Here is a 27,248-nt window from a genome sequence, read left to right as displayed (position 1 = left end):
CCAAATTGTGTTTCTTCCCTATGAACTACACTCTTTACTACTTCTGCGGCCATGAAATGCTGAACTTATCAAAATTACTTTAAGAAATGTTTGGTTCAATCACAGAATCAGATAATCCCGTCACAGTGAGTGCACGAAGAGACATTTTTCCACACCAACCTAATTAGTGATTTAAAACAGTGGGTGAATAGCTGTTTTCTACCTAGTCTACAGTGACATTTATTGTCAGATAAAAAAATTCCACTGGAAAGACAATTGCCTGATTTCTTAACAAAAGTGACTTTTCAAGCCCTTCTGCTCAGGGTTTGAAAATGTGTTCCTATCTGCTGCTTCCATATTTGCAAGATAATTGTTCTATTCAAAAAGAAAAAACTTCTATCCTTTGGGCTACACAGCCAAACCACCTCCCACAAACACAGACCCAACACAACATTAAGTATTCTAATTCCCAAATTACAATAGTTGCAAGAAACAATCAGCAATTTTCACAAGAAAAAAACAGTGCAGTTAAAAAATAACACTACTTCAACAGAAGTCTTCATTTATTTCCAGGTGTTCAAATTCGTATTACACATTTGCCATTCAACTTTTTTATTTGAACATTAAAATTACAATTGGAGGGCTCGTATTTCCAGTGGTCTCTCTGCAGTAGAGATCACAGAACAAAACATAAAACATTCTACATGGTTAACAATATGACATTTAAGTCACCAGAATTACAGTTCCCAATTTTTTTTTTTCCAACAGATCACATAAGAATCACACAACTGGGGCATTTCCTGTAACAGAAATATCAAACTTAGTGCTGCATTTTTAAATTTCAATATGAATATTTCTACATAAGAGCAACATCATACATTACAGTTTGATTTAGCAAATGCACAGTACTTTGGCTGGTCTAACTGATGTATTTTTCCTCCTCTGATTAACTGTAATTAAATTCATAAAACACATTGCTAATATGCCCTGCATCAGTATCATGTAACAAATGCATCTTTCTTTAACAACTTCAGTGGGAAAAGGAGTAGTGTTTATTTTTACCTCACATTAGCCTTTTCATACATGCACAATTTTCTTCTACTTGTACCCTAAGTACTATTTCATCTGCAAGAAAATAATCTGTACCCAAAAATTGGAGTTTTCAAGTAAGAAGTAGTACAGCTGAAGACAACACACGACAAATCACAACCATTAATTTCAAAGTAACACTGAGTGTTTAAAATACAAGTCAACTAATTAGCCATCAGTCATTTGAAGTGGAAAGAATTTCCTCACAATTCATCTGAAAAACTGACAATTTAATTTAGCTACCCTTTTTGGTAGAACATCATACAGATGTTAACATCAGCTCAAGTAAAATATATATATTTTAATCCATATTACAGGCAGAAATATAACTGGCAGATTGGAAAGCTATTTTTCAGTACACAAGCCAAGTAAAATCAAAGTGCCTCAAATTTTATCTATAAAATGGGCTAAGCAGCTCTGGTAGATATCCCCACAAATACAGTAAGTGTTGTCTTGTAAGAACTGGGAGTAATTTATTTGAACAATTGCGTCACAAGTTTCCACAAGAGAACTAATCACAATACTTTTTCACTTACTCTCTCCAAATGAATGAATTTAATTCTTCACCTTCCTGAACATAATTGTCTCATACTCTGATATACAACTGCCATCCAATTACTTATTACCACAGTAATCTAACTGAAGACAATGTTCCTTCCATTGTGATAATCATGCATGTCAAGGTACCCATACGAAGGTTTTAAGGTTACAAGATACAATCTGGTCACAGAACTTTTGTATTTAAAGGAAAAAAAAACTGCAAATACATACTGCAAATTAAAACAACAACAACAACAGCAAAAAAAAAAAAAAAAAAAAAAACAAACAAACAAAAAAAAACCCTAGAACTTCTCAGAGACCTAAAGCAATTTATTTCATGCACTGATGTTAACAGGTATTTCATTTTTGTCTATTTTGGTCCACATGTCCCTGCATGTCATTAGCAGTTGAAGAAAGTTGTGCCCAGAAACAGTGCAGCTACAGTAAGACACCTCTTCACTTTTTATTCACCCTCACTGTAGTTCCTAAATTCATATTTCAGTAAGTTATAAAGCAGAATGACATACCTTACATAATATTCAAATTAAACAACACATATTTAATATCATTAAGTCACTTTCTCTCACCCTTCATAAAGCATGTGTACTGAATTATAAATTCTGCAGCACAAGAACAATCTGCATATGGCACTTAGCAGAACAGGATGTCCATGCATGTCTTCAGTATAAACAACTGCATTTCGTTACTCCAGAATTAAGTAGCAAATCTTGTTTACCTATATAAAATTTAAAAACACTTCTAAGTTTTCCATCAAGTGGAAAAATCATGGGAAGCAAAAAATTGTACATTCATTACATATTCTTGAAATGTCAATTCTCATGAAGTTGGTTCACCTTCTTTCTGTTAACTGCAGTCAAACAATGAATTCTTTTCCATTTCTGCTAATGGAATGGTTCTTCTTCACTGTAGTTTTTCTGTCAGCTTTGATTCTTCAATGTTAATTTCTCTACTGGAGCGCCCATTATCTCTTCAGGTTTTATACAAACATCATATTCTCCCTTTTTCATTCTATAACCACAACACCTACAAACATCTCCTTAATTTGAGGCAACACCTAGTCTAACAGAATCCCCACTGGATAGAAGCTTCTCTTATCAGAATAGTACACTGGTGAATGATTGAAGTCTGCTAGAGTCATGGATTCACTACGTACCAGCACTCCATTGTAAGCACTGTCTCTAAAAAGATAAAAGTTGTGCACATGTAAGCTGCTCAAGGCAAGCCAAGTCAAATGATCTGGTCAGGCAGTGAGGGCAGGGCAAGGGCATGATAACCTGATCTTTTGGCTGTGTGACTGTTTAACCTGTGTTACAGCCTGGTTTAAGCAGTGTTGTTCACACAATACTCTCAAACAAACAGAACCAGATGTCTACAAAGACATATTAAATCTTGTTTTCTATAGAGTAAGTAATCAGTATGAGTTCAAGAATAAATTTAATGCAAAGTTTGAAAAGGGTACCTAAACTAATAACCAAGTCTGGAAGCATTTTAAATACTGTCTTACTCTGAGGTATATGTCTATTACTGTAAAAGTTTATGCATCGCATTCTAAGACCTAGAGACCTTGAATAAAGTCTAATTGTATTTCTTCAGTCAAGCAAGCTATACAAAAACTAGAACAGATGATGTGTGGATGGTGTTCCAGTGTTACTGTTCAGCATAACACTTCATGCAAATATGCAAGAAAGTCTACATACTCAGGACTGTTTACATCTGAATAAATAGGGTAAATTAGCAAATACAGTATTTAAAATTATCTACAAAAGTGTGTTTTACCAGGTATTCACTGTTTGTATCAAGTTTTAAAGCTGAAAGCTGAGGGAAACAGCAAAGGATATGAAACAAAACAAAAAATTTAAACAGACATTTTTCAAATCCCCTTAGAAAACAAAATCAGTAACTATTAACTAAATTTAAAAAGCCTACAATTAGTTGGTGGCCTTGTCAGCAAACAGCTTTAAACAAAAGGCCACAAACAAACACAAAGAGCTTTACATATTACTTGACTTGTTTATTTTACACCATGAGGTGAAAGCAACACATTTCCTTTCAGTAAAGTATACACAATTAGCCTCACTCAGAATACATGTTTAATGCACATAAAAAAATTATTCATTTTACAAATTGTTTCGCAATCCAAATATACAATAGCTTGGAAAACAATATTTTAGAAAACAAAAGCCAATGTAAAAAGACTGCTTGAAACAACTAACGTGATAAAGATTTCTGTATGGCTCTGTCTTTACAATTTTCTTACTGCATCATCAATATCAGAAATCTGTTCCTTCAGCTGGTTCCACTGCTCTGGATTTAAAGAAATACCTGAAATGCATTAAAAACAAATATTTAGTACAAAAAAAGAAAACCGTAGTTCAGTATCTTGTGTACTTACAACCCAGACTGATTTCATACACAAAGCCTACATCACAATTATTAATGCTCCAGATACATCAAATTTAGTAACAGACTGAAACCACTTACTTGGAATACTTTAGAAATTGCCTATCTCTAGAAAAGTTTACCTTACAAAGAAAACAAGCAACAACATAAATTCATTCACACATGTTTCATAAATACAGGAAGAGAAACAGAGCTCTGGATCTGAAAGGAGGCAGCACAAAAGCCCTGTGTGAGATGTAGGAAACCAACTGTATTTCTATTTGCTCCTAAAAGCCAACCTCTGTGGATGGAACTTCATGTATTTATGATGTAACATGATTCTGGTTAGTTATTGTTTCTCCTTTTTTCTTAATGCACCATGAAGAATGAATCCTAGCACTCACAACTTAACATAGAACATCTTGCTTAGCTGCCTTTGTTCTTGCTGTTCAATTTAAGATCACCACAAATGCTTATGACATTCAACTAATTAGCCCCCCTCAATCCATCTCCTCAGTTCTGAACATTTACTTGTTCGAGCTACAGACCACATTTCCATTGTGCTTTACCCTCCTCACTCCTTCCCTACAATCTCTATGCCAACTCTACGCAAGCAGAGACTCACACGCCTACCACACTCTCTGCAGCGAGGCTCTTCTAATATTTACCCCCTCTCTATCCCTCAGTCAATTCATTGCCTTCTCCCTGTACACAGAGCAGGACTTGAAAACAGGTGAAACTGTTAATTCCACCTCTGGGGAGCGTCTCTTTTTTTTTTTTTTTAATTATTTTTTTATTATTTTCCCCCTTTCTTATTACCACCAGAGTTCCATCATAGAATCACAATTATTTTAAGCAGAAAATCATCTGCATGTCTCTGCTTTAAGCAGTTGTTCCAACAGTTCTTAGGGGAAAGGTTCTGAAAAGTTAGCCAGGCATTGCTAGGATAAAAAATATCATCAAGTTGGCCCAAACAACATATCCTAAGGACTGTATGCAGGCATGTATTTCAAACCTGCTGGCTGAAATAGTCTGACATAAATTTCTAACAATCAGATTTCTTCTATTTTTATTACAAATTTACAATTGTATCCTTTTTTCAGGATTCCTACATAAGCAGCCTTCAAGTGTACCACTAGAATATCACTCAGATGCTATATCTGGTTAGCAATTTTATCCTAATTAAATCCAGACTTGTTTGATGCCACTACAAACATTTTCACCTGTATCACATAATTTTTGTGAATTTGCCTGTCCATTAAGAATCACTGTGGTTTCCCACTCAAGCTTTCAATTGGTGTATCTTGAGGTAGAAGTGAAAAGAACAATTTAGCCCTTCAAGCTTGGAGCAACCACTTTTGCTAAGTTGCAGTAACACATTCAACAAAGACCTCCTTGTACAACCTGTTCACATAAACCTACAGTGGTTATTTAAGATACGCTGAAAACAATTCACAAGCTTTCCAAGTGTTTGTTCACTGTGTTGCTCCTGGACACACCAGGAAAATACAATAACCCTTATGCTGATTCTAGATTAAATGACTTCCATCTTCAGAACAGAACAATTCGTGCTAACCTGTTTCATTGGTACAATATGAAAAATAATATGTTTCTAAAGAAGCAACAAGACATTAAGAAAAGCACTACTACTGCAATGGTCAACCCATCCTTACTTCACAGATAGCAAAAGTCCTGAAAATGGTCCATTAAAATGATGCTATAAGAATCAGATAGGGCAGTGGTAACTAAAGACTAAAGGCTTATGTGCTGTGCTGCAGGTTAAACAGACACAGAAAGTGTTATATGAAATGTTTCTGTTATTTTAATCTGAAATTAAATAAAAACTGAAAAACACAATTGTTTTAAAACACTTAATACATTATTCCAAATAAAATTAAACCTTTTCAGTCTATTTAGAAATAGAGATCCTATTGGAAAAAAAGTAAGAAACTGATTTAAGGAACAGAGGGGAAAAAAAAGTATGGTTGCTACAATAAATTTTAATTGATGCTGTATTTCCATAAATTGTGCAAGATCCACTTAGAAAAATGGACTCAGGCCAACTCTGCTTTTGTTGCTTTTATCTCCAGGTAAAACTAATCATTTTTTATAATTAAAAATATTATCCTAAAAATATCATGCAGTAACAAACTATATAAATCTGACACAAAATTTCCCAGTAACTTGTAAGCAATGTTTTGATACACAACAATATAAAACAGAACAGTACCTTTTCTGCCAGGCTTCATTTCACCTTCTTGATCCATCCAATATTCTCTAATATCAATTAAAACTTTCCCTTTAAAGTCACGAACACTGACATACCTCATTTTGCCAATCTGTTAAAACACAGAAGACATTTTATGCATTTTACATATTACAGTATTCACTTTTCCAAACAGTATTAGGCTCAGATGTGTGACACGACCCACTGCAGCTTATTTTAGACACCTGAGAAACAACCAGCTCAAGAGCTTAATCCAGAGTAGTCAGTAGGTTAATAAGTAATGACAGTATAAATGGATGAAGGACTTAAAACCAGTTGAGCATTCAACACGTTTTTTTTTTTTTTTTTGGCAAATCTCACTCTGTTGAAGTAAAAAGCCTACATCCTTAGCAAGTGGCATTCTCACAAGAGTATTCGGATTTTCTGATTTCTTTTTTTTGTCTCTATCATAAACAGCTTTGTTAACAGCAGTTGTAAACACAGAGGAAGAGAGAGAGCTCTACTCCAAAATACATATTTCAGTACTATCCCTATTGACAAAAAAAAAAGCAAGTTAGATATACACACCAGTTGAGTACAATTTCTAGACAGGCCTTAGTGTTATTGGTTGTTTTTTTGTTGTTGTTGTTTTCTTGTTTTTTTTTTTTTTTTTTTTTTTTTTTTTTTTTTTTAATAAACACAGCAGAAGAGATGAAAATGAAAGGAAGACACTAACTGTCCCACACTTGCTCCTCTTCCTCCAGGTATACTTAATTGAAACAGTGAGTAAAAAACTTTAAAAAACTTTGAAAGTTTACCAACACATACCACAGCATGAAACTGGTTTTGTTAAAGTGATGCTTTTGGAATTTCATCATTTCAGTACGTTTCTTTAATTTTTTCTTTTGAGAGGGTGGGGAACTACAGGAGGAACAACAGAAAACTGCGTCACACTTTGGATCGCATTATATGTTTAGACTTTCTAAAGGTTTTCACACATTTAATGGAAGTATTAGTTCACACCAAATCAAACTACAATGGAAATTTGAAAATCAGAAATTAGATAATCAAAACACACAAAGACCATTACTTTAAGAAATGCATTTTGTATGCATCGCCTGGATAGACTTTATGAAGAAAGAACTCGTTCCTAAATAAACAAATTTAAAATAGAATATTTGACCTGGATTGCTGAGCTGGGCCAATGGGATTAAGTTTAACAAGACCAAGTGCTGAATTCTGCACTTTGGCCACAACTACCTCAGGTAACTCTACAAGCTTGGGACACAAAAGCTTTTAGACGGTGCGGAAGAAACAGACCTGGGAATGTTGGTCAACACACTGCTGAACATGAGCTAGCAATGTGCCCAGGTGGCCAAGAAGGCCAATGGCATCCTGCATTCTATCAGAAATAGTGCTGACAGCAGGAGCAAGGAAGCGACCCTCAGCTTTGGTGAGGCCACACCTTGAGTACTGCATTCAATTTTAAGCTCCTCACTACAAGAAAGACATTGAGGCCCTGGAGTGTGTTCGGAGAAGGGCAACAAAGCTGGTGAGGGGTCTGGAGCACAGGCCTTACACGAGGAGCAGGTGAGGGAGCTGGGACTGTTCAGTCTGGAGAAGAGATGGGTCAGGGAGACCTTACTGCTCTCTGGAACTCTCTGAAAGAAGTTGTGGTGGGGTGGGGGTCAGCTTCCTCTCCTGTAACTAGCAATGGGATTTGAGGAAATGGCCTCAAGTTGCACTATGGGAGATTCATGTTGCATGTTAGGAAGAACTTCTCCATAAGAATGGTGAAGCACTGGAATGGGCTGTCCAGGGTGTGGTGATGTCACCATCCCTGGAGATGTTCAAGAAACATTTACATGTTGCACTAAGGGACCTGGTTTAGTGGAGAAATACTGGTGATTGGTGGACAATTGGACTGGATAATCTTGGAGGTCTTATCCAACTTTGTTGATTCTGTGCTTGATTACTTTCTAATAGAACTAATGCACATCTTCCACTGTCAATTTAACAGAGGATCATGTACATCTTACTAGCATTAAGTCTGACCAGAAAACACGAATTCTCAAATCAATAATCACCCACAGATGTTTAAGTCAGAAGCCATTACTTCACAAAATAGATACAAACACGTATGCTTTAAGTTCAGCTAAGGCCATTTCTTCTTATATAGATCATGTTGAATTAACTCCAAAATTTTAAAGCGTTCTTAGATACTGTAAGCCTAAAACGTGTTTTTCTTACTTCAAAGTATCCTTTTAAGTGAACGATAAATTTCAGTTTATATTATTTTGCAATTGATTTATTAAATACTTCCACAGCACTACAAATACAGCAGACAAAAATAAGGCATGATGTCAGATGAGCTGAGTTCTTTCAGACTTAACTTGGTATGGCCCGTAGGATTGGCCAAATCCGTCAGCACTGTTGGCAAAGAATATTACAAATAGCTTGCATAAAAAACATTTCATGGTTTTTCACTGCAATACTTCACCAGCTTCAAGTTGTTAATACTTAAAGCAGCAGTACTCCGGAATTTCTATCAATTAACTATTAGTATATTACCAAATAATTTCAGCATTTTCTGAAATGGTCTGGTGGTTGGTGAGCCTGCCCATGGCAGGAGGGTTGAAACTAGATGATCATTATGGTCCTTTTCATCCCAGGCCATTCTATGATTCAACGATTTTCATATCGGACTATTTCTAGTTAACTCAGACTTGCTGACTATGTGATGTTAGCTTAATGTTTTTCTTCTCCCCTCACCTTATTGTAGGTGAATTAATATAGGTGCTCTCAGATTCTAAGCCTTTCTACTGTATCTGCATCTCTAATCCACTGTGTTTTTATCAGATTTTATTTCTTAGAGCAAATCTGGGATTCTAAGTTACATTTAACCGTTCTGTCCACACATCATCTGAACGCTCACATTAAATAAATTTAATGTGACCATTAAGCTGAGCTTTATACAAAACAGTTGTCATTGCAAAAGTTTTAACTCTCGTTTCTGAAGTAGCTCTTATTAGCAACTAAAGTTACTAGAATTCCCCAAAATAGAGATTTACTCAAGAAAATTGATATTTTTTTTCTCTTTTTCTTTCAAGTTCAAATACCTTTCATTCTGGCATTAAGTCATCTCTGAACAACTTTTCAATGCAGCAGCTCATAGTACTAGAATAACTTCTCCATCATATTTGAGAAGTCGTGGCTGTCAGGTGAGGTCCCGGACGACTGGAGGAAGGGTCACGTCACTCCCATATACAAGAAGGGGAGCAGGGAGGACCCGGGGAACTACAGGCCGGTGAGTCTCACCTCCGTGCCTGGGAAGATCATGGAACAGATCCTCCTGGACAACATGCTCGGTCACATAAAGAATGAGCATGTGATCCGAGACAGCCAGCACGGCTTCACCAAAGGAAGGTCATGCCTAACTAATCTTGTGGCCTTCTATGATGGAGTGACGGCATTGGTGGACGAAGGGAAGGCGACCGATGTCATTTACCTGGACCTGAGCAAGGCCTTTGACATGGTCCCCCACCACATCCTCATCTCCAAATTGGAGGGAAGTGGATTTGATGGGTGGACAACCCGATGGATAAGCAATTGGTTGAAAGGCCACAGACAGAGGGTGGTGGTCAATGGCTCTATGTCCAGGTGGAGGCCGGTAACAAGTGGTGTCCCCCAAGGGTCTGTCTTGGGACCAGTGCTCTTTAACATCTTTATTAATGACATCGATGAGGGAATTGAATGCACCCTCAGCAAGTTTGCTGACGACACCAAGCTGAGTGGTGCGGTTGATACGGTGGAAGGAAGGGATGCCATTCAGAGGGACCTCGACAGGCTGGAGGGCTGGGCTCGGGTGAACCTGAGGAGGTTCAACACGGCAAAGTGCAAGGTTTTGCATTTGGGCCGGAAGAACCCCAGGCATCCGTACAGGCTGGGAGGAGTGGTCCTTGAGAGCAGCTAGGCAGAGAAGGACCTGGGGGTCCTGATGGACGAGAGACTGAATATGAGCCAGCAGTGCGCTCTGGCAGCTCAAAAGGCAAATGGGATCCTGGGCTCCATCAGGAGAGGGGTGGCCAGCAGGGACAGGGAGGTGATTGTCCCTCTCTACTCGGCTCTTGTGAGGCCCCATCTGGAGTACTGTGTCCAGGTGTGGAGCCCTCAGTACAAGAAAGACATTGAGATTTTGGAAAGGGTCCAGAGGAGGGCGACTAAGATGATCAGGGGGCTGGAGCACCTCCCCTATGAGGACAGGCTGAGGGAGTTGGGCTTGTTCAGCCTGGAGAAGAGAAGGCTGCGGGGTGACCTCATTGCAGCCTATCAATACCTGAAGGGAACCTACACCCAGGAGGGGAGTAAACTCTTCAAAAGGGCTGACAACAGCAGGACTAGGGGAAATGGTTTTAAGTTGAAGGAGGGAAGATTTAGGTTGGATGTTAGGGGGAAGTTCTTTACTAGGAGAGTGGTTAGGCCCTGGAACGGGCTGCCCAGGGAGGTTGTGGATGCCCCGTCCTTGGACGTGTTTAAGGCCAGGTTGGACGGGGTCCTGGGCAACCTGATCTGAATATGTATGTTGGTGGCCCTGCTAGGCAGGGGGGTTGGAACTACATGATCCTTGGGGTCCCTTCCAACCCGGGTGATTCTGTGATTCTGTGATTCTGTGATAACTTCCTTGGGCCCTGGGCTCAAGCACTTTGTTATCACTGTAATCACAGTAGTGTTCCAAAAGAGTATGATTTATAGCAGAGTAATTTATGATGTTCAACTTTCATGCACAAGTCCATATGCTTTTTATAAAATACCACAATTTTTTAGACATACCACTCTACTAAATTAAGTACATCAGAAAGCACAATTTCCAAGTTTTCATTTCTTAGAATACAACACACTGAACTGCATCTAGGTTCCTTTCGCAGCTATCCAACTGACTTCTTGTATGAATTTCACCTTAATCGACATTTTCGTTCCCATTGCCAGTTTCCTTTAAACACACACACACTGAAAGTAGAAACTGCAAAAAAAGCAGCCATCTTTGTACTGTGAGGAGCACAGAAAGATAGTATAGACCCCTAGAATGCAGAGTCCTGTAAACAGCTGGGCTCTGCAACACACCAAATTGGTTTAGAACACTAATTCTGAAACTGATACTCACGCAACATTACCTCTCAAACACCCTTCCAGGTCATTGCAGACATCTATTTTTAGGATCTTACGATAGGTGAAGACATTGCGTTTGTGAAACCGATGAACGTTATTTCTGACAAGTCAAAAAACACGTACCACTTAACTCTGAGAAAGGAGGGAGTGGGGTTTCTTTTCCAACACAAAGTAGTAACAAATTTTGTGAAACATCCTGGCTCCATTCTGGACAGTTACTAATAATGTATCCTGACAGCATTAACAAACCTTACCCAAATTAGGCATGAGTAGAAGACAGGATTTGTCAAACTACCCAGAGCACGTGATGCAAACCTTATATGAGCTGAAGCCACAGATGGGAATCTAATGCAAGACGACTAAAACCTTCCACACAAATAACACTTGTCCTTAGAACGGCTAGTAACACATCATGCAAGGAGCGAATTAATTTTCTGGATCTCAATTGCCCAACTCCCTTCACCAAATTCCTAAGTATACAAAGCTACCTTTAAAGTCTATAAAGGCCAAGACACATAAGTAAATAAGTAAATAAATGTTCATACTGAAAACAATTTCCTACCACTTATAATAATTCTACACTTCATGAGCTTCAAGTATTAACATTCATTTTAAATAAAAACATTAAAACACAGGTCTTGCAAAAACTGATGTCATAATGAGCTCTACACTAAAAAGGAAGCTGCAATTCTTCCAGAATACAGCCTAAACATTTAGAACCTTAAGTCTCTATGTTTCACATCATTTGTTGCCACTCCCACACAAAAAATGGATATCACAAAACTGAATATCCTGTGAATGCTTCACATCCTGATTTATACCAGTTCAAGTAGGGTGTTAAGTCATACTGCGGTGCCAACCGCAAATCAGAGATCACTTTACTGCTACAAGGAACTAAAAAGGAGAGAAAGTTTTCTGTATTACTAACAGTTTCAGAACAAACAAAATTATACCTAAAAATTTAAAGACTAGAACTTTAAGCATGATCTCCTGGGTAGAGCAAAGAGAGAGGAAGTAACTACAGACTCACAATGCTATTTCTACACCGAAACAGATGCATCTCAGTTAAGGCACATAAGCTGATGTAGCACTACAATGCTTTCGTAACAGAATAAGCAACCTAAAAAACATTTCTGTTAAGTAACTAAAAGGTAGGCAAATACCAAAGAACACTGATGGAAGAGTCCAGACATTAACATGTATTCAGTTGAAGTCCTCCCACCAACTATACCTGAGTAAAGACCGATAATTAGTAGCAACTGATCTGCATTACAACATCAGTTATGCAGATCTTTTGTCTGGAAAACAATTTTTTTGCTATATTATTTTGCACAGCAATAGCCCAAAGCGACTTATTTTGCCTTACCCAGAAATGGAATCATTCCATTAAACATCCTCCCCAGACTCCTTCAGAAGCTTAAGAATAAGAGTCTAAGTTTCTTCTCTACTCTCTGCTTTTATTAATCCAGCTAGTCACAGACATTTACTAATTCCAAGCTACATATATTCTTACACAGCTTGCAGTACACATTGCTACTGCCCCACCTAACCCTAAAAGTTAGTCTACCACTCTAAGCTCACAAATACATTGTGCTGAGGAAAAAAAATCTACATTCACACCATCTAAAACAAGAACATCAGAATGGCAGTCCTTCTGGATGTTTAGTGAGAAAAAGTTAACAGTAGTTAACAAAATACACAAGTTAGAGATGTAGTCAACGAAATACGTAAAGCGGGGGCTGTCAAGGTCACCAGGCGTAACCAGGCGTAATCTGTGTGGGCCCCTTGCGTGGTTAGCAATACGTGAAAGGGGGGCTGTGACAGTCATCAGGCTCTGCAGGGGCTCCTTGACTCATGAGAAACCATGATGAGACATGGCAAGACAAGACATGCCACACATCTATTGGGCACAGATAACCGTAGCAAGGGTGATTGGTAGCACTGTGATGTAAGGGACAAATATAAGAAGAGTGTGTTGCTTGCAATAAAGGCCATTTGCCGCTCACCACATTGGTGTCATAAAAGCATGTGATTTGGCCGGGGCTGTCTGAGCACTTCACGACGGGACATTAATCAGAGGTTGCCGAAGCAAAGGCAACACCTGCATCACAAAGAAACAAGCAAAACTTATTCCAGGGCACTTCCTTATAACACAGAAACCAAGTTGCCCTTGACCTAGTTAAATAGGAATCAAGAGACCCTATTTCACTTTCCAAGAACACTTCTTTCAAAACCTCTGATTAAAAGAAGCGTCCACTCAGAGGTCATCCCGATTTAACATTTCCAGTGTATTTATGATAAGTGCTGTATTTGCAGACAAAATGACTACCCACAGAGTTACCATGGGCAAAATGCACGAAGGCTGGACCAATTGCCACAACTCAGTTTCTTTTATTTTACTAAGACCTGATGATTGTTTTCCTGAATATCTCACCCGCACTGCATCATTCACTGTAACCCCCCCAAAAGGACACCTCAGGAGAGTAGGCACCATACAATAAAGACATCAACTCAAAATTTATATTGAGTATGACGTAACAGGCTGCCTTAAACAAGTCATTAATTTTTACCTGAAACATATTCTCATCTCTGTTGCTGCTTTGTTTAGAAGAAGCGGCACCTTTTGAACTCTCACCCGTCTTTTGTTTCTTCACAGGCTTTTCTGGAACTGCTTGCTTTTTCCGCTTTGCCTTGGAGCAAGAATAAAACAAATGCATGAACCACAACTCATTCTTACCAATTATAGAAAAGCTTACATTAGAGGCCACAAACTACTATCACGCAGCACACACTATCACTTTCCTTTTGTGAAGGCAGGACTCCAGTGTCATACAATTTCAAAATTAGTCTCCAAATGAGTCTAACTCTGTTCTTTGTGAAATTTACCAGAATGCTTCAGCTTCAAAAATATTATACTATTTCATTTATTATTTTTAAGAGCCCACTCTTTTTGTAACAGCAATGCTGTTGGTTCACTAGTTTTAATTAAAAAAATAAAATCTGTTGAAAGTTTCACAATCCTTTCCAGTGAAAGCAACAAAAATGCAGGACAGCTAATAACGCTTCTGAAAAAAAGACAAAATAAGAGATAATGAAGAAAAGATCTGGAAGTCACCTCTATCAGGGAAACATTTTTTCCGTTTTTTAATCAGAGTCCAATCTCTGTCCTTAGCAAGATAAATTAAACACGTTTTTAAAACATCCAGATCATATCACCTCTATATCACATTACTTGCAGTTGCTATAAAGTTACTACCTTTACCAATATTTATACCAGTAATCATGCTCCTATAGCTCATCTTCTCTTCATCCTCCACTTCAAAGAAGTGATACAGATATCAAAAGTTATTCTCAACTGTTAGAACTACACTGTGGATAATTTATTTTAAAGAGGAATGGTTGCAACAGATGTAGGCAGTTGTGACAACAAAACCCACCACAGCAGACTGTTCAAGTTTAATTTGTAAGGAATGCATACCAGTTTTTGAGAGAATACTATACAAATACAAATCCATACCAGGATTTGAGAGAATGTCTGATTTGTTTAGGGCAATTAAGTCACATTTTAATCAGTAGAGCAGCCTATGTTTTCTCAAGTACTGACTATAAGTCTGCATTAACACCTAGCATTAACTCCACTGTATGCTGGTTCTGTTAATAATGACTAGCATACTAGCAGAAATTTACAAATTAAATGATTACCAAAAATAACTGTGAACACTCAATTTACACATTTAGAAATAGCTAACACATTAAAATTAATCAACTGAAAGACATCCAACTTAGCTGAGCATTTAAGTGAGGAAATAGCAGACAGAATAAACAGATCATACTAAAAGTCAAAATCTGAAACAGAAGAAAAATATCTATAAACAAGAAAAGCAATTGGCAGGGATGACAGGGCAGTTGGAGGTTTCCATTTTGAACCAGCAATAAAAAAAATAAAGAGGGGAGGTTGGGGTAGTCTTAAAATTAATCTATATTCTTGCCACAAGGGGCAGCTGATACCAAAATCTTTTCTTTCTTGACATAAGGCAAGAAGGAATTCCAAGAGAATAGAGTCTAGCTATACCACATGGAAAAACCTAAATAAAGTAAAATACAACCTAAGAAAAAAGTTCACTGCAAATCAAAAAGTATATTTTCTACACAAGCCTTAATAATATTTTTTCCAAGCGTCTGATAAATGATATGGAATGACACGTATTTTGATACATAAATGTTAATACAATCAAAATGAACTACACATAATTTTCACCTTTTTGTCAACTTCACTATCTGAATCACTGGCAGATGAGCTTGAAGACACGAGTTCCTTTGACTTAGGCATTCTAGGATGAGAAACATAATATAAGAACACTATACAAGAAATAAATCACGTTACATCGAGAAGGCAAACTTGATACTGTTTACTGTCCTGAAGACTTTCCTGACTTTTCACACACTTTAAGGCACATTAGAACGCAATCTCATACACAGTTCCCTTTTATAGCTTTTTTTTTTTTTTTTTTTTTTTTCCTCCCCTGCAACTGCCTTAAGTGTGGCATTTCAGTTTTCAAACAGTTTAGGGACAGTTTTCTGCTAGTTCCATTATGGTTTTTAAAAGAAAAAAGGAAAAAATACAATACAGTACATGACTATCCTCAGTTTGAATTCTCAATACTACATTAATACATTAATTTAATCTACAAAGACCACAGTATTATCCATATTCTTACACAGGCATTATGGCTAGTTGAATTTGCAAGCAAAAGCTATACAATAATCTTATAAGAAGCTAAGCTCCCCCATCAGTAATACAAGATCTGAAAAAACACGTTAGTTACAATGAACTACAGTTCTGCTATTATTTCAACTGCAGCTTTAACAGATCAGTCACTAGAGTCTATTCATTTGCCAGACAAGTGGACATTCAACTTTCCTTGAATGCATGTTGCCAGATGTACTTCTGCATCTCTCCACTATGCAAACATGTGGTTAGATACAGCAGCAGAACATCCTGCCTGCTACTAGAAACTCTTTGTAATAAATAAATAGCTCATTTGTTCTTTCCTATTAACAAGCATGACAGAGAAACAAAGATAAGCTAAGGAAAGCTAAGAGAAGCAAGTCTTAGCAAAGGAAAAGGAACAGCATCGTTTTCAAGTCGGTGGTGAAATCACAGAGCACAAGTATAACGCTAGTAGCTCGATGTAGTTGAAAAGTGGGACAAGTTCTGTCGTCACAGCTCAGAGTACAATGCTGGGAACTGCAGCACTGAAAATGAAACGGGGCACGGGGAAGCAGAGCAGGACGGAGGCAGAGGGAATCTGGAAGAGGACAAGCACAACAAGGACGTGAAGGTGGGGCACAAAAGAGGCTCATAAGAGGGGGCCAGGGGCCACAAGCCCTTAAGCCTGCCTTGGAATGCGCGAATGGCGGCACGGAGGAAGGCAGGGGAGGAAACTGCAAAAAGGAGAAAGTGGGAGCGGAACGATATGCTAGAAAGAGGCAGGCAGCGCGAGGAGACGGCGAAGCGCCGGGGGAGCGAGGGCGGAGTGAGACGGGCCACGCAAAGACGAGGCGAGGGAGAGGAGAAAGACAGGCCGGGAACAGCCGTAGGCGGATCCAAGCCGCCATCTTCCTCCCCTCCTTTCCACAGCTCCCGCTGCCCCCCGGGAAAGAGGGGCGAGGGGCCAGCGGGGCCAGGAGCGCGGCCCGGGTCCTGCGGGCTGGGCGGAGCGAGGGGCCGCGGCTCAGCGCCGGCGTGAGGCAAGGAAAGCCGAACAAAAAGGAAGAAAGGAAGGAAGGAAGGAAGGAAGGAAGGAAAAAAAAGGGTCTGGGGTCGGCTGCGGGCAGGGCCTGATCCCGGCGCGGGGGAAACGGAGCCGGGCGGTTCCCCGACGCCATTTTCTCCCTCCCTCCCTTAAATCCTCCTCGCCCCCCAACATGGCAGCGACTCCTCCCCGCCCCAGGCCCACCGCACAGCGGGGCATCCCCCCCGCGGGGCACAGCGGGCGCTCAAGGAAAGGAGGAAGGCTGCGCCGCACGGCTTTCTCCGCGCCTCCCCGAGGCTGGCCGGGAGACGCCGAGCTCTGGCGGCCGGCCTCAGGAGGGAGGGGCGGAAGAAAACAGCGGGAGGCTGCAGGGGGCTCCGAGGGGACCCCGAGACTCACGTCCTGCTCCGCGCGCTGCCCCACCGTACCAGGAGAGGAGCGGAAGTGACGCCAGCGGAGCTCCCGCCCCCGCGCCGCGCCACGTGACGGGGAGGAGTGCTTAAAGGGCGCGCGTCCCTTTGTTGCTTGTTCCCGCTTCCCTCGTGCTGGCTGTAGGGGTGCGGGCTGCAAAGCGCCGCTCATGAGGGAGCAGCGAGAAGCAGAGAGCGCAGGATGGCTCTCAGCGCCCGAGCGGGGCCCTCGGCTATATGAACTGCCGCTCTCAGTTCCTCGAGCTCCGGGGTGGGAGAGGAAGTGCAGTGGGAGCACGGCCGCTGCTTTGCATGCCGAGACCGCAGGCCTGGCAACACCTGAGGCCGCACCGCAACGCGCCGCTTCCTCCTTGTCCGCTTCCGCCTTCCCTCCTTTATCCTTCCCCCCTTTCTCTTTGCCCGCTCTGCTGTCTCTCCAGGGCCGGGGGAGCAAAGTGGAAAAGCTGATGATGATGAGAAGTCCCCCTAGTTTGTGCAGAACGACGCGGTGAAATAAATCAAACGAAAGGTGACTGTAAGCACCCTTGACAGGGCAGCTTGCCGACCTCTGTTGCGGTTTCACCCCAGAGCCTGCTGCACCAGAAGACCGGCGCTGATGGCGGCTGCACAGTGGTTTGGAAAAGGGAGGAGGCACGGCTGTTCTAAAGTGCTCCTCGGAGAAGCCAAAATAGCACCAATTTTGAAGGAAGGGAGTGAGGAGGAGATGGGAAGGAAGGCTTCTGCCAGTCTTGCACTCGTGCCATAGTTGAACAACCTCTTGGCTTGCCTGAGCTATATTGAGTGAAGAGGGATTGTCTTGTGCTGTGTATAAAATATAATTCATGTATAGATGTAACAAAACTTTTGTTTTTTTTTTTTTTTTCTAATTAAAACAAAGAGGGCAACAAAACTGGGTTTGGGATGTTTGACCTTGTTTCTGTGAAACATGCACCACTGGTTCAATGACAGAGGTTGCCATTCTCAAGGAGCTTGTCATGAAATTTTACTCCTCCTGGACTTCACCCTGGAAAATGGTTGTTCACAAATATAAGTGCTACCAAAAACTGATGATGTGAATAAGGGGTGATGCAGAAGGGAGGGATATTTTTCTCTGATAAGAAGCCTCTTACAGAAGTCTGGTGAAGTGATACAATTAGCCTTTTCTTTGAATAGATTGTCTGATTGTAACTCTGTATTTCTTTGTGCCAAGAGGAGGACACTGCAGGTGTTATAGCTACTCTTACCCTCCCAAGAATAACAGTTAAAAATCCCCATGCTGCATACCCTGTGTTTCATTTGCCATTTGTAGAAGTTACCGCATTCAGAAGTTTCACTGATTGGTTATTTTATAGCGATTTTATATCTGCTGCTCCTTTCCCAACTGTGAAGTAGAGTTTAGGTGAGAAAGTTTTGAAATTATGCCTAATTTTGAAATATGTACTTATTTTTTCTTGTATTTTACTTTCATCTCTGTTTTAGATTTCATCATAAAATATTTAATGTTACTTTCATGAGGAAAAAAGGGGCTGCTAAAAACATAATTTTGCAAATTTATAATTTTGGAGGAAAAGTGAATAAACTTAGGTATAATACAAGTTTAATAATTAAATCATAAAACTTGCAAGTCTCTTTCATAACATAAAACACATAACAAAAAAACATGTGTCTTCACAGGTACACACACATATATGTAGGCTGAAATATAATTATTGGCAGTCACTGCATTTTACCCACCAGGTGCACATGCACATGTAATGTGCAACTCATGGATCTTGATTCGACCGAGTGTTTGTGGTAGGTGTGAGTCGTGGAGCTGGCACTGCACCATGCACTCCTCTCTGCAGTGCTCTGTTGTCACCAATGCAGCCCACACTTGAGCTACTCACAATCTATTCCTGGAAAATACTGCTAAAAATCACACAGTAATGTTATAAGATTATTATAAGTTTACGTTAAAGGTTTTGGGATGCATTGCTGTCTGTCCTGGGGCACGTACAGTCTGTGGGCTATGGACATGCCTGACATGTGCTGTTAGAGGATGAGTGTATTTCACAGGTAAAGCCAATGTGGTTGCAGAGGTTGTGTGTGGGTGAGCATCCTCTGTGGTTCCAAGAGCAGTTACCTCTTAATAAAAAGTTTAAAATCAAAAGTATTGGGTTTTTAAATTCCAAAGACTTCTGTTCATCAGACAGGATAATATCCGAAGTCAGCGAATGCTAAGCAGTCATTCTAAATACTCAGGAAAAAGCAGGTTGGGGGATGAAGCCCTGGAGAAGACTCACGGAGTATGCATAGTTTTCACTGTGAATTGGCATATGTAGGCTCTCAATGTGGCTTTTGACTTCATTAACAGAAAAGCAGGAAGTTAATATGAAAAATTAGAAGTATGCTCTTGTAACTAATTCTTGTAAATTCCCTGTTTCATAATGCTATTTCATATCTTGGAAAATAAAAAGAAAAAATATACTGTTCTTCATACAAACCTCTGGAAAATGCAATGTATGTTTAAGCACAATTGAAGCACAGTTATGTCACATGCATGTAAACAGTGCAAATGTCAAAATTGTCAAGTCATTTAATCTGGAAGATGAACAGATAATCCTTTAATATGTAATGGTAACAGTAAAGAAATTCAATATGAGATGGACTCCGTATATGTAACACTTAAATGAAAAATATATATATATTCTCTGACTATGATGTGGTCTCAAAGCCTGTACCAACTTTTAGAATAGAAACAGCAGTTCAGGCTGTAACTCCTGTCTGCATTGTGTACTTATATCCAATCAACACCTGGTACACAAAGAATGCAGAGGTTTTAGGAGTATCACATTCGAATTAACAATTCCTTATGCATTTTTAACCAACTCCCTCAGCATTGAAATAAATCAAAATGACTTAACAGGAAGAGATTTTTGTTTTCACCTGGAGCTTAATAAGTTAAGGTTTGAACTTCACTAAGTTAACATCTCCCTCCCACCTCTATCATTTCCTCTGAAGCTAGAACCAAGTTCATTTTTAAACAGCTGAGTTTTCAAACAGTGGGTTAGTGGTGAGGATGGAGTGTTTGCTATGACTAGAGATTTCATGTTATGCTCTTCTGTAATTACAAGTTTATTTGAGAATTACTCTGGTGTCAAGTTCAGTGGCCATTGGAGCTTTTTAGTAAATTACCCTTTCTGTATTTTATTCTATTAAAGAAAAAAAAAGAAGAAGAAGAAGAAGAAAGAAAAGATGCTGACTTTTGAAAAGTAATGGAAGAATCTTAATTTTTTCCAAGGTAAATTCCTCCTATTAAAGTGAGTCATCTATCCACTCAGCGAGTACAGTTCCCTTTCAGAGTTCTTAGTTATTTTTTTTTTTCATCTCTTTGTTCCTTCATCAGACACTTTCCTTTGGAAGTTGCCTTAAAAGGGCTTAAATTCTTCTAGTGACTGTCTGATTGCCTCATTTCGTATCACACATTTGAAAAGAATGTTGTAAGCATTAGCTTTTTCTTCAGATAGGATTTTTAGAATTCAGATTTGAACAGGAATGCTGAAAAATAGAAGGTAATACTTCTGACCTCATAGAAATTATTAATTTGTTCACTCCACTAGTTACAAATAATAGAGTTGGTAAGAAACAAGTTTTGGGGAGGCAAAATAAGGAACAGCTCATTTGGTATTAAGTACTAAACAGTATAAAAAGTAGGTAAAGAACATCGGATGAGGAGGGTTAGCTTACAGTACAGATTTTTTTAAAATGTTAGGAAAGAGGGAGTAAAGGGATTTGTTAAGGAGTTTTTATTTTTGCATGTGTACTGCAAATAGTTCATTTCCCATGGAGGCTCAGTGTGCATTAGCACTTGAACAACTCTATACTATGATTCAATGTTAAGATTTACTTTCTGTTGGAAATTGGTATTATAAACAATGATGACTTTCATGTATTATTAAAGAAATCTGCTTATTTTACTACCGTGTATGTTAATCTTGTCACTGTTCAGCTTCTAAACCCTGTCATTAAAAGGTAACTTTTTTTTTTTTTTTTTACTTTAATCATTTAAAAAATTGTGGAAACGTTTGCTTTTTTTGTCTTCACTGCTTAAAAAACATATTTTCATTTTATAAGTAACTCGATGAGATGATGAATGTCTTACCTCTTTGTAGCTATCCTAAATAATTTCCAGGTGAGAATGGGACTCCTTATGCCGATACCAAAAACTCCTTTGATCTTGGGCTTTTACAAGGAGAACGCTAAATATCAGATCATCTTTTCAAGAAATGAAAGCGCTGCTTCTGTTAGCACGTTCCTTGCTCGCTGAAGGGAAAAGCTTTTACCTTCTGCTATATCTGCCCTGCCCTCTGGTGGTCACACCAGCCAGCTAAAGGTCTCGGTTTTGAGCGAACTGAGAGGCTGCCTCCGAGAAATCTTACCTCAATACACTACCACCACCAACAAGAAGTGTATATTCTATGTTTTCCTTCTTTCTTTCTTTCTTTCTTTTTTTTCTTAAGAGAAGGTACAAAAGATTTAGAACATTTGCTTTCAACTGCAGTCTTGCAGTTCTATGGTAGCAGCATCTTAAAGTAGGATTCATGACACTGGTTGTTAAATTATAGACTTTCTTCTAAACATATTTTGAAGATTTCCCTTTATATAGATAAAATTAAGATCAAAGATTTGTTTTCCTAAACAATATATTGCTATTTCTATCTATGATATTCTTAGACTCCCTGAACTTTGGACAAATAGGATAAGTGTATACTTACTCCCAATTTGAAGTTTTGTGTTCCATTGTACATTTTCATTCTGTAATCTTAATAAGAACAGAAATAGACTTTTTTTTTCCTGTTTGATTTTAGGTAGATAGGTAAACAGCTAGATAATTTATATATATATATGCTATATACATATATATATATATATATATGTATACACACACACATATATATAATGTTTTACTAGAGCCTATTATCCTTTCTTCTCCTGCCACATGATTTGCACTTTATCACTCAATTTATTCTCCTTCCAGCTGAGGATGCAGAAATAGGTAGAGTTCAGAATGCCCTAAAGGAGTTAATCTAAATTTATTACTGTTTCATCTTCCTGCAAATACGATACTCATCATAGAGAGATGCAATCTTGTTTTATAATCCACTGAGGTTTTTTAAGTACAGGCTATGAATCGGATCCTGGGAGCTCGCAGTAACATGAATAGATGTTATGTAATGGCTCACAAAGTCACCAAGAAGCATCAGGTTCTTATTAGGAAACTGCTTACAGAAAAAGTTCCACAATGCCACTGTTTTTGGTGGTTTGTTTTTTTTCAAGAATATGGAAAATCTTGAACTTTTTTTCTGTTGCACTATAAGCACTGAAGATTTGATGAGCAAAATTTATCTGGAAATCATTCAACCTTCTGGTGAAATTGCAACTGAATCCAGCTGCCAAATGAAAGTTGATGCAAAACATACAGAAGGCTTAGCAAAAAAAAATAAAAGGATGGAATATTTGAATTAGAGTCTTACAAATGACTTGGACAAAACAAGCTATGAAACATAAGATGGAAATCTGCGTTGTGAATAAACAAGCTGTGTTGTTCCTCAGCTCTTGAAAGTGGATATTTGAAAGAGTAAATATTCCATATTAACTTCATCAGCCTTGGGGGAAAAAAAGAAAAAAAAGAAAAAAAAGAAAAAAGAGCAGGACTTTCCACTCACAAAATATAACTTTAGTGATACAGTTTTAAATGGCATGTAAATGTCTATGCATGCATATAAACATTCATAGTTTTAATTAAATGTGTCTTGTATACTCAATGTTTTTCATTATATTGAAAGGTTTGTAGCTGACAAAACTTGAAAGGCAGCGGAACAAAGAAAATTTTAATTTTAATTAATATAATTAATTTTATTTTAAATTTTAATGTCCAAGTAACATCAAATTGTGGTCCAATATATCTCAGTTCTGTGTCCTAATCCTGTTCAGAATCTAGTTATAGAGTTCATGTCCTGTAAGTTCTTCTGTGAAAAGCTGTATAGAGACCTCTCCTGAAGTACACTTGTATTTAGGTTCTGGATTAGGAGTTTTATTTTTCTAAGCAATTGTAATTACATGTATTTACCTAATACCTGCTTTAGTCGCAGAAAATCACTTTCACGTAAGTGCAAAACAGAAGTTGGAAATTCATTCCTTTTCCCATGCAGGTTCCTTTTCCTATTATACTCTAATTAGGATAAGAAGAAGAGATACAGTGCTATTTAGTTCCCTTGCAAAACTAGTAATAGTAATAAGTGAATTATATTCAGTGAATAAACAAACATATATGGCATTGTAAGTAGCTATACTTGATAATTACCTGCATATAAACTTCAGATGAGAAATTATTTTCCTCTTCTCATTTATTAAAATACATACATATATATATATATATATATATATATATATATATATATATATATATATATATATATATATATATATATATATATATATATATATATGTTATGTATCATAGAATCATGAATCATGCATGTTGAAGCCTTACCACTTGGGAAGACTGCATGAATTCCCAGATAAGGGAAACCCTGGTTTTGCAAGAACAGCAGGAATGTTTTGAATAAGAGCAACTTATGGAAAACAAATACTTGTGAAATGGTCACTTCCAGATTAATTCAGATTATTTTATGAGATTTAGTTTATCATAGTACATTTCTCATTGTACATCATAGTGCAAAGCTCACAAATAAGATGAAAGTATTTAAGCCACTTCTGACAAGACTTGTGCTCCAGACCATTCATAGCCCCATTGCCCTTCTCTGGATGTGCTTCAGGGCCTCAACACCTTTCTTGTAGCAAGGGGCCCAAAACTGAATTCAAGTCTCTAGGTGCAGCCTTCTATTCACAGGGAACAGAATCACTGAAATGCACTTTTAGTCAACAGAAAGTTACTGCATGGCCTGCAATATACTGCCCACCGTCTGCTCTGGCACCTTGGGTACAGCTCAGATAATGGCTTTAGTTGGACGACAGCTTCCTTGCTCTTGTGTGTAGGTGTGTAGCTTTGGTGGTGCACACTGAGGCCTGGATGAACATGAAACTTGCTTGCTGCAAGTCCAGCCAAGTCCTGGATCACGCCAAGAGCTTTTGCTGTGCTGCCCTCTGATTGCATGGCCCTACGTGAGTTGTAACGAAGTGAATGCTGACAACACAATTGGTGGGAAAGACAATTAATGCTGATACATCTGGTACATGCATGGGACAAATATTGGTATGGGACAATGACCTCTCTTTCACCTGGACTTCCGTGATTTGAGTTACCAACACTTGCACAGATGAGGTCACACCTCAAATACTGTACTCTGGACCCCTCATTACAGGCATAAAGGCCCTGGATCATGTCCAGAGAAGGATCTGGAGCACAAGTCTGAGGAGAGGCAGAGGAAACTGGGATTGTTCAGTTTGGAGAAGGGCAGGCTCAGGAGAGACCTTATCACACTCTAGAACACCCTGAAAGGAAGCTGTGGCGAGGTTGCGGTTGGTCTCTTCTCCCAGGTAACATGATAGGATAAAAAGTGACGGCCTCAAGTCGCACCAGGAGGGGTTCAACTTGGATATTAGGAAGAACGTCTTCTCAGATAGAGTGGTGATGCAGTGGGACAGGATGCCATGGGAAGTGGTGGTGACTATGACTGGAGGTGTTCAAGGAAGGTGTAGATCTGAGGGACATGGCTTTGCAGGGGGGAGATGGGGAGGATGGAACTAACAATTGGGCTAGATGATATTAATGCTCTTTTCCAATCTTAATAATTCTACGATTCTACAGACTGTGCTGCGCCGTGTCAGTGCATGCAACAGCTAGAAAATCGGGCTTATATACGCCGCAGAAGTTTGTAGGTACGTCTGTGGTGTGATTACAAGCACAAAACACGGGATAACGAAGGGACAAACGCTCCGGAGGAGGACTATGAACAACGCTCCCCGCGCCTCGGCCTCAAGAAAGGCCGCGCCTCAGCCTCAAGAACTACAGTTCCCAGGAGACGTTGCACATCCCGCGCATGCGCACCCTCAATAGGTGGCGGCGGCGGCCCCCCGGCGCTAGGCGCGCTCTGCGGCGGGCAGGAGGAGGAGGCGCGGCCGTGGCGCGGACTACAGCTCCCAGCGGCCCCTCGCACATCTCGCGCGTGCGCACGGCGCCGGTTCGGCCGCACTCTGCCGTTGTCGCCGTAGGTGGGTGGGAGGGGGGGAAGGGAGCGAGCGCGGCGGTGAGGAGGAGGAGGAGGAGGTGGCGGTGGGAGGGGGGGGGTGAGAGTTGAGAGTTTAGACGCCGCCGTCGCTGCCGCCAGCTCGGACTCATGATTCCCATATGCCCGGTAGTTTCGTTCACCTATGGTAAGTAAACGCGCTCGGGGCGGGCAGGGGGCGGCTGTTGGGCAGGGGGCGGTTGAGGCGCGGCAGGGGGGCGGCGGGAGGCGGGGGGGGGGGCGGCGGTCCGGAGGCGCCCGTCTGACCAGGCGCTCTCTCTGTCCCCTGTCCGTGTGTCCGCGTCCCCTTCTTCGCCCCCACCCCCACCCCTCCCCTCCCCCGCCTCCTTCCCTCCTCCCGCCGGGCCTCCTGTCATGGCCCCGACCGCCGCCGCCTCCGCGTTGCCGCCGCCACAGTGCCCAGCCGGCTGGGAGAAGATGCCAAAATGGCCACCGGCAACTACTTTGGATTCACCCATAGCGGTGCTGCTGCTCAGTACAGGTAACCGCCGCGACCCCGCCCCGCTCCGCCCGGGCCCGCAGCCCGCGCTCGCGTCCCGCAGCGGGACCTCCTCCCCGCCCTGTGGGGCTGCGCGCCCGGCGCCGCACCTGGACGCTGCCCCGGGGCCCGTTCCGCTCCGGGCCCCCTCTCCGCGCCGGGACCCTTCTGCCGCCGACCCGTCCGCGGGCGCGTGTGCTCTTTCGCGGCCGGCCCGGCCGTCCCCGCGTGTGAGGGCGGGAGGTCGGGCTGAGCGCCGAGGACGGAGGGAGCCGGGGGCGGCATCGTGTCCCGGGGCCTTAAAATGGCCACTTTCAGCCGGCACCGGCGTGTTCCGCCTGCGGCCCGGGCCCTTCGACTCCTTCGGCCGCGCTGAGGGCCGGGCTCGCTCCCCAGCTCTTTACCCCAAAGCTCTGTCGGAGTGGGAGGGTGCGGTCCTCGTTAATCTAGGTTAAAATTACGCCAGCCTAACCTGTGGGGGAGTGGGTGGATGAGGGAAGAGCTGGAGGTCCAGAAAATACGGGGGGCTGTCATATTTCCCTATGATATTATGATATAAAGAATGTTTTGCCTAAGAAAATAGAGAAGGTACCTCAGGGCCTATCGGATTTCAAAAAGATTTCCTTTCTTGGTGTTACCTAAGACCAGGAGAGGTCTTACAGTGGAGCTCAGGGATCTGAAACTGTACCTGTTGTTCAGGGGCACTCCTGTAATTGTTGGTATTTTTGTTTGTTGAGGATTGTGTATCAGAGTGTAAAAAACAAAGTAGGAATTGGTAGCGCCTATTATCTCTTCTTCTGATATCAACTTATTTAATTTGAGGGGGGAAAAAAGGGGACTATAAGCAGAAGCATTTATGTTTTTGACTTGTATTGGAGTAGCAACCTAAAGCCTCTGTTTAAATCCACGTTAGTTGTTACATAGATCTGTAATGAAGGCTTGCCTTGACTCTTGTTTAATAGGAAAACAAACAAA

At 40.4% G+C, this 27,248-nt stretch overlaps 2 protein-coding genes across 5 annotated transcripts in view; one reads left to right on the top strand and one right to left on the bottom strand.

The window, feature by feature from the left end:
• Nucleotides 1-524: 524 nt before the first annotated feature.
• On the bottom strand, nt 525-17,583 carry SUB1 (SUB1 regulator of transcription). 2 transcript variants are annotated; one of them, XM_048931404.1, is made up of 5 exons: nt 17,565-17,583; nt 15,639-15,711; nt 13,951-14,070; nt 6,239-6,347; nt 525-3,951 (listed from the first exon to the last, which is right to left on the bottom strand). In XM_048931404.1, the coding sequence occupies exons 2-5, from the start codon at nt 15,708-15,710 to the stop codon at nt 3,872-3,874; spliced, it is 381 nt and encodes a 126-aa protein (XP_048787361.1). In that variant the 5' UTR covers nt 15,711; nt 17,565-17,583; the 3' UTR covers nt 525-3,871. The 2 variants fall into 2 exon arrangements, with proteins under 2 accessions (XP_048787361.1, XP_048787360.1); XM_048931403.1 differs by having other exon boundaries at nt 17,536-17,572.
• Nucleotides 17,584-25,827: 8,244 nt separating this feature from the next.
• The window catches only part of ZFR (zinc finger RNA binding protein), a 41,472-nt gene continuing 40,051 nt past the window's right edge, over nt 25,828-27,248 (top strand). For all 3 annotated transcript variants that reach the window (XM_048931131.1, XM_048931130.1, XM_048931132.1), the window contains exons 1-2: nt 25,828-25,922; nt 26,192-26,276. In XM_048931131.1, the coding sequence (XP_048787088.1) occupies nt 25,886-25,922; nt 26,192-26,276 (122 nt within the window). In that variant the 5' untranslated portion in view covers nt 25,828-25,885. The remainder of the gene's footprint in view (nt 25,923-26,191; nt 26,277-27,248) is intronic.

The sequence above is a fragment of the Lagopus muta genome, chromosome Z, assembly GCF_023343835.1.
Source record: "Lagopus muta isolate bLagMut1 chromosome Z, bLagMut1 primary, whole genome shotgun sequence".
Classification (NCBI taxonomy): Eukaryota; Metazoa; Chordata; class Aves; order Galliformes; family Phasianidae; genus Lagopus; species Lagopus muta.
Note: the sequence above shows the minus strand (reverse complement) of the source record. Positions and strands in the feature narration are given on the sequence as shown.

What these genes read in the sequence shown, in the direction of transcription:
- SUB1 (XM_048931404.1), bottom strand. Translation starts at nt 15,710, where the DNA reads ATGCCTAAGTCAAAGGAACTCGTGTCTTCAAGCTCATCTGCCAGTGAT. An exon ending in GAGATGAGAATATGTTTCAG is followed by an intron (nt 6,348 to 13,950) that starts GTAAAAATTAAT and finishes GTGTTTTAACAG; the next exon opens with ATTGGCAAAATGAGGTATGT. An exon ending in AATGAAGCCTGGCAGAAAAG is followed by an intron (nt 3,952 to 6,238) that starts GTACTGTTCTGT and finishes AATGCATTTCAG; the next exon opens with GTATTTCTTTAAATCCAGAG.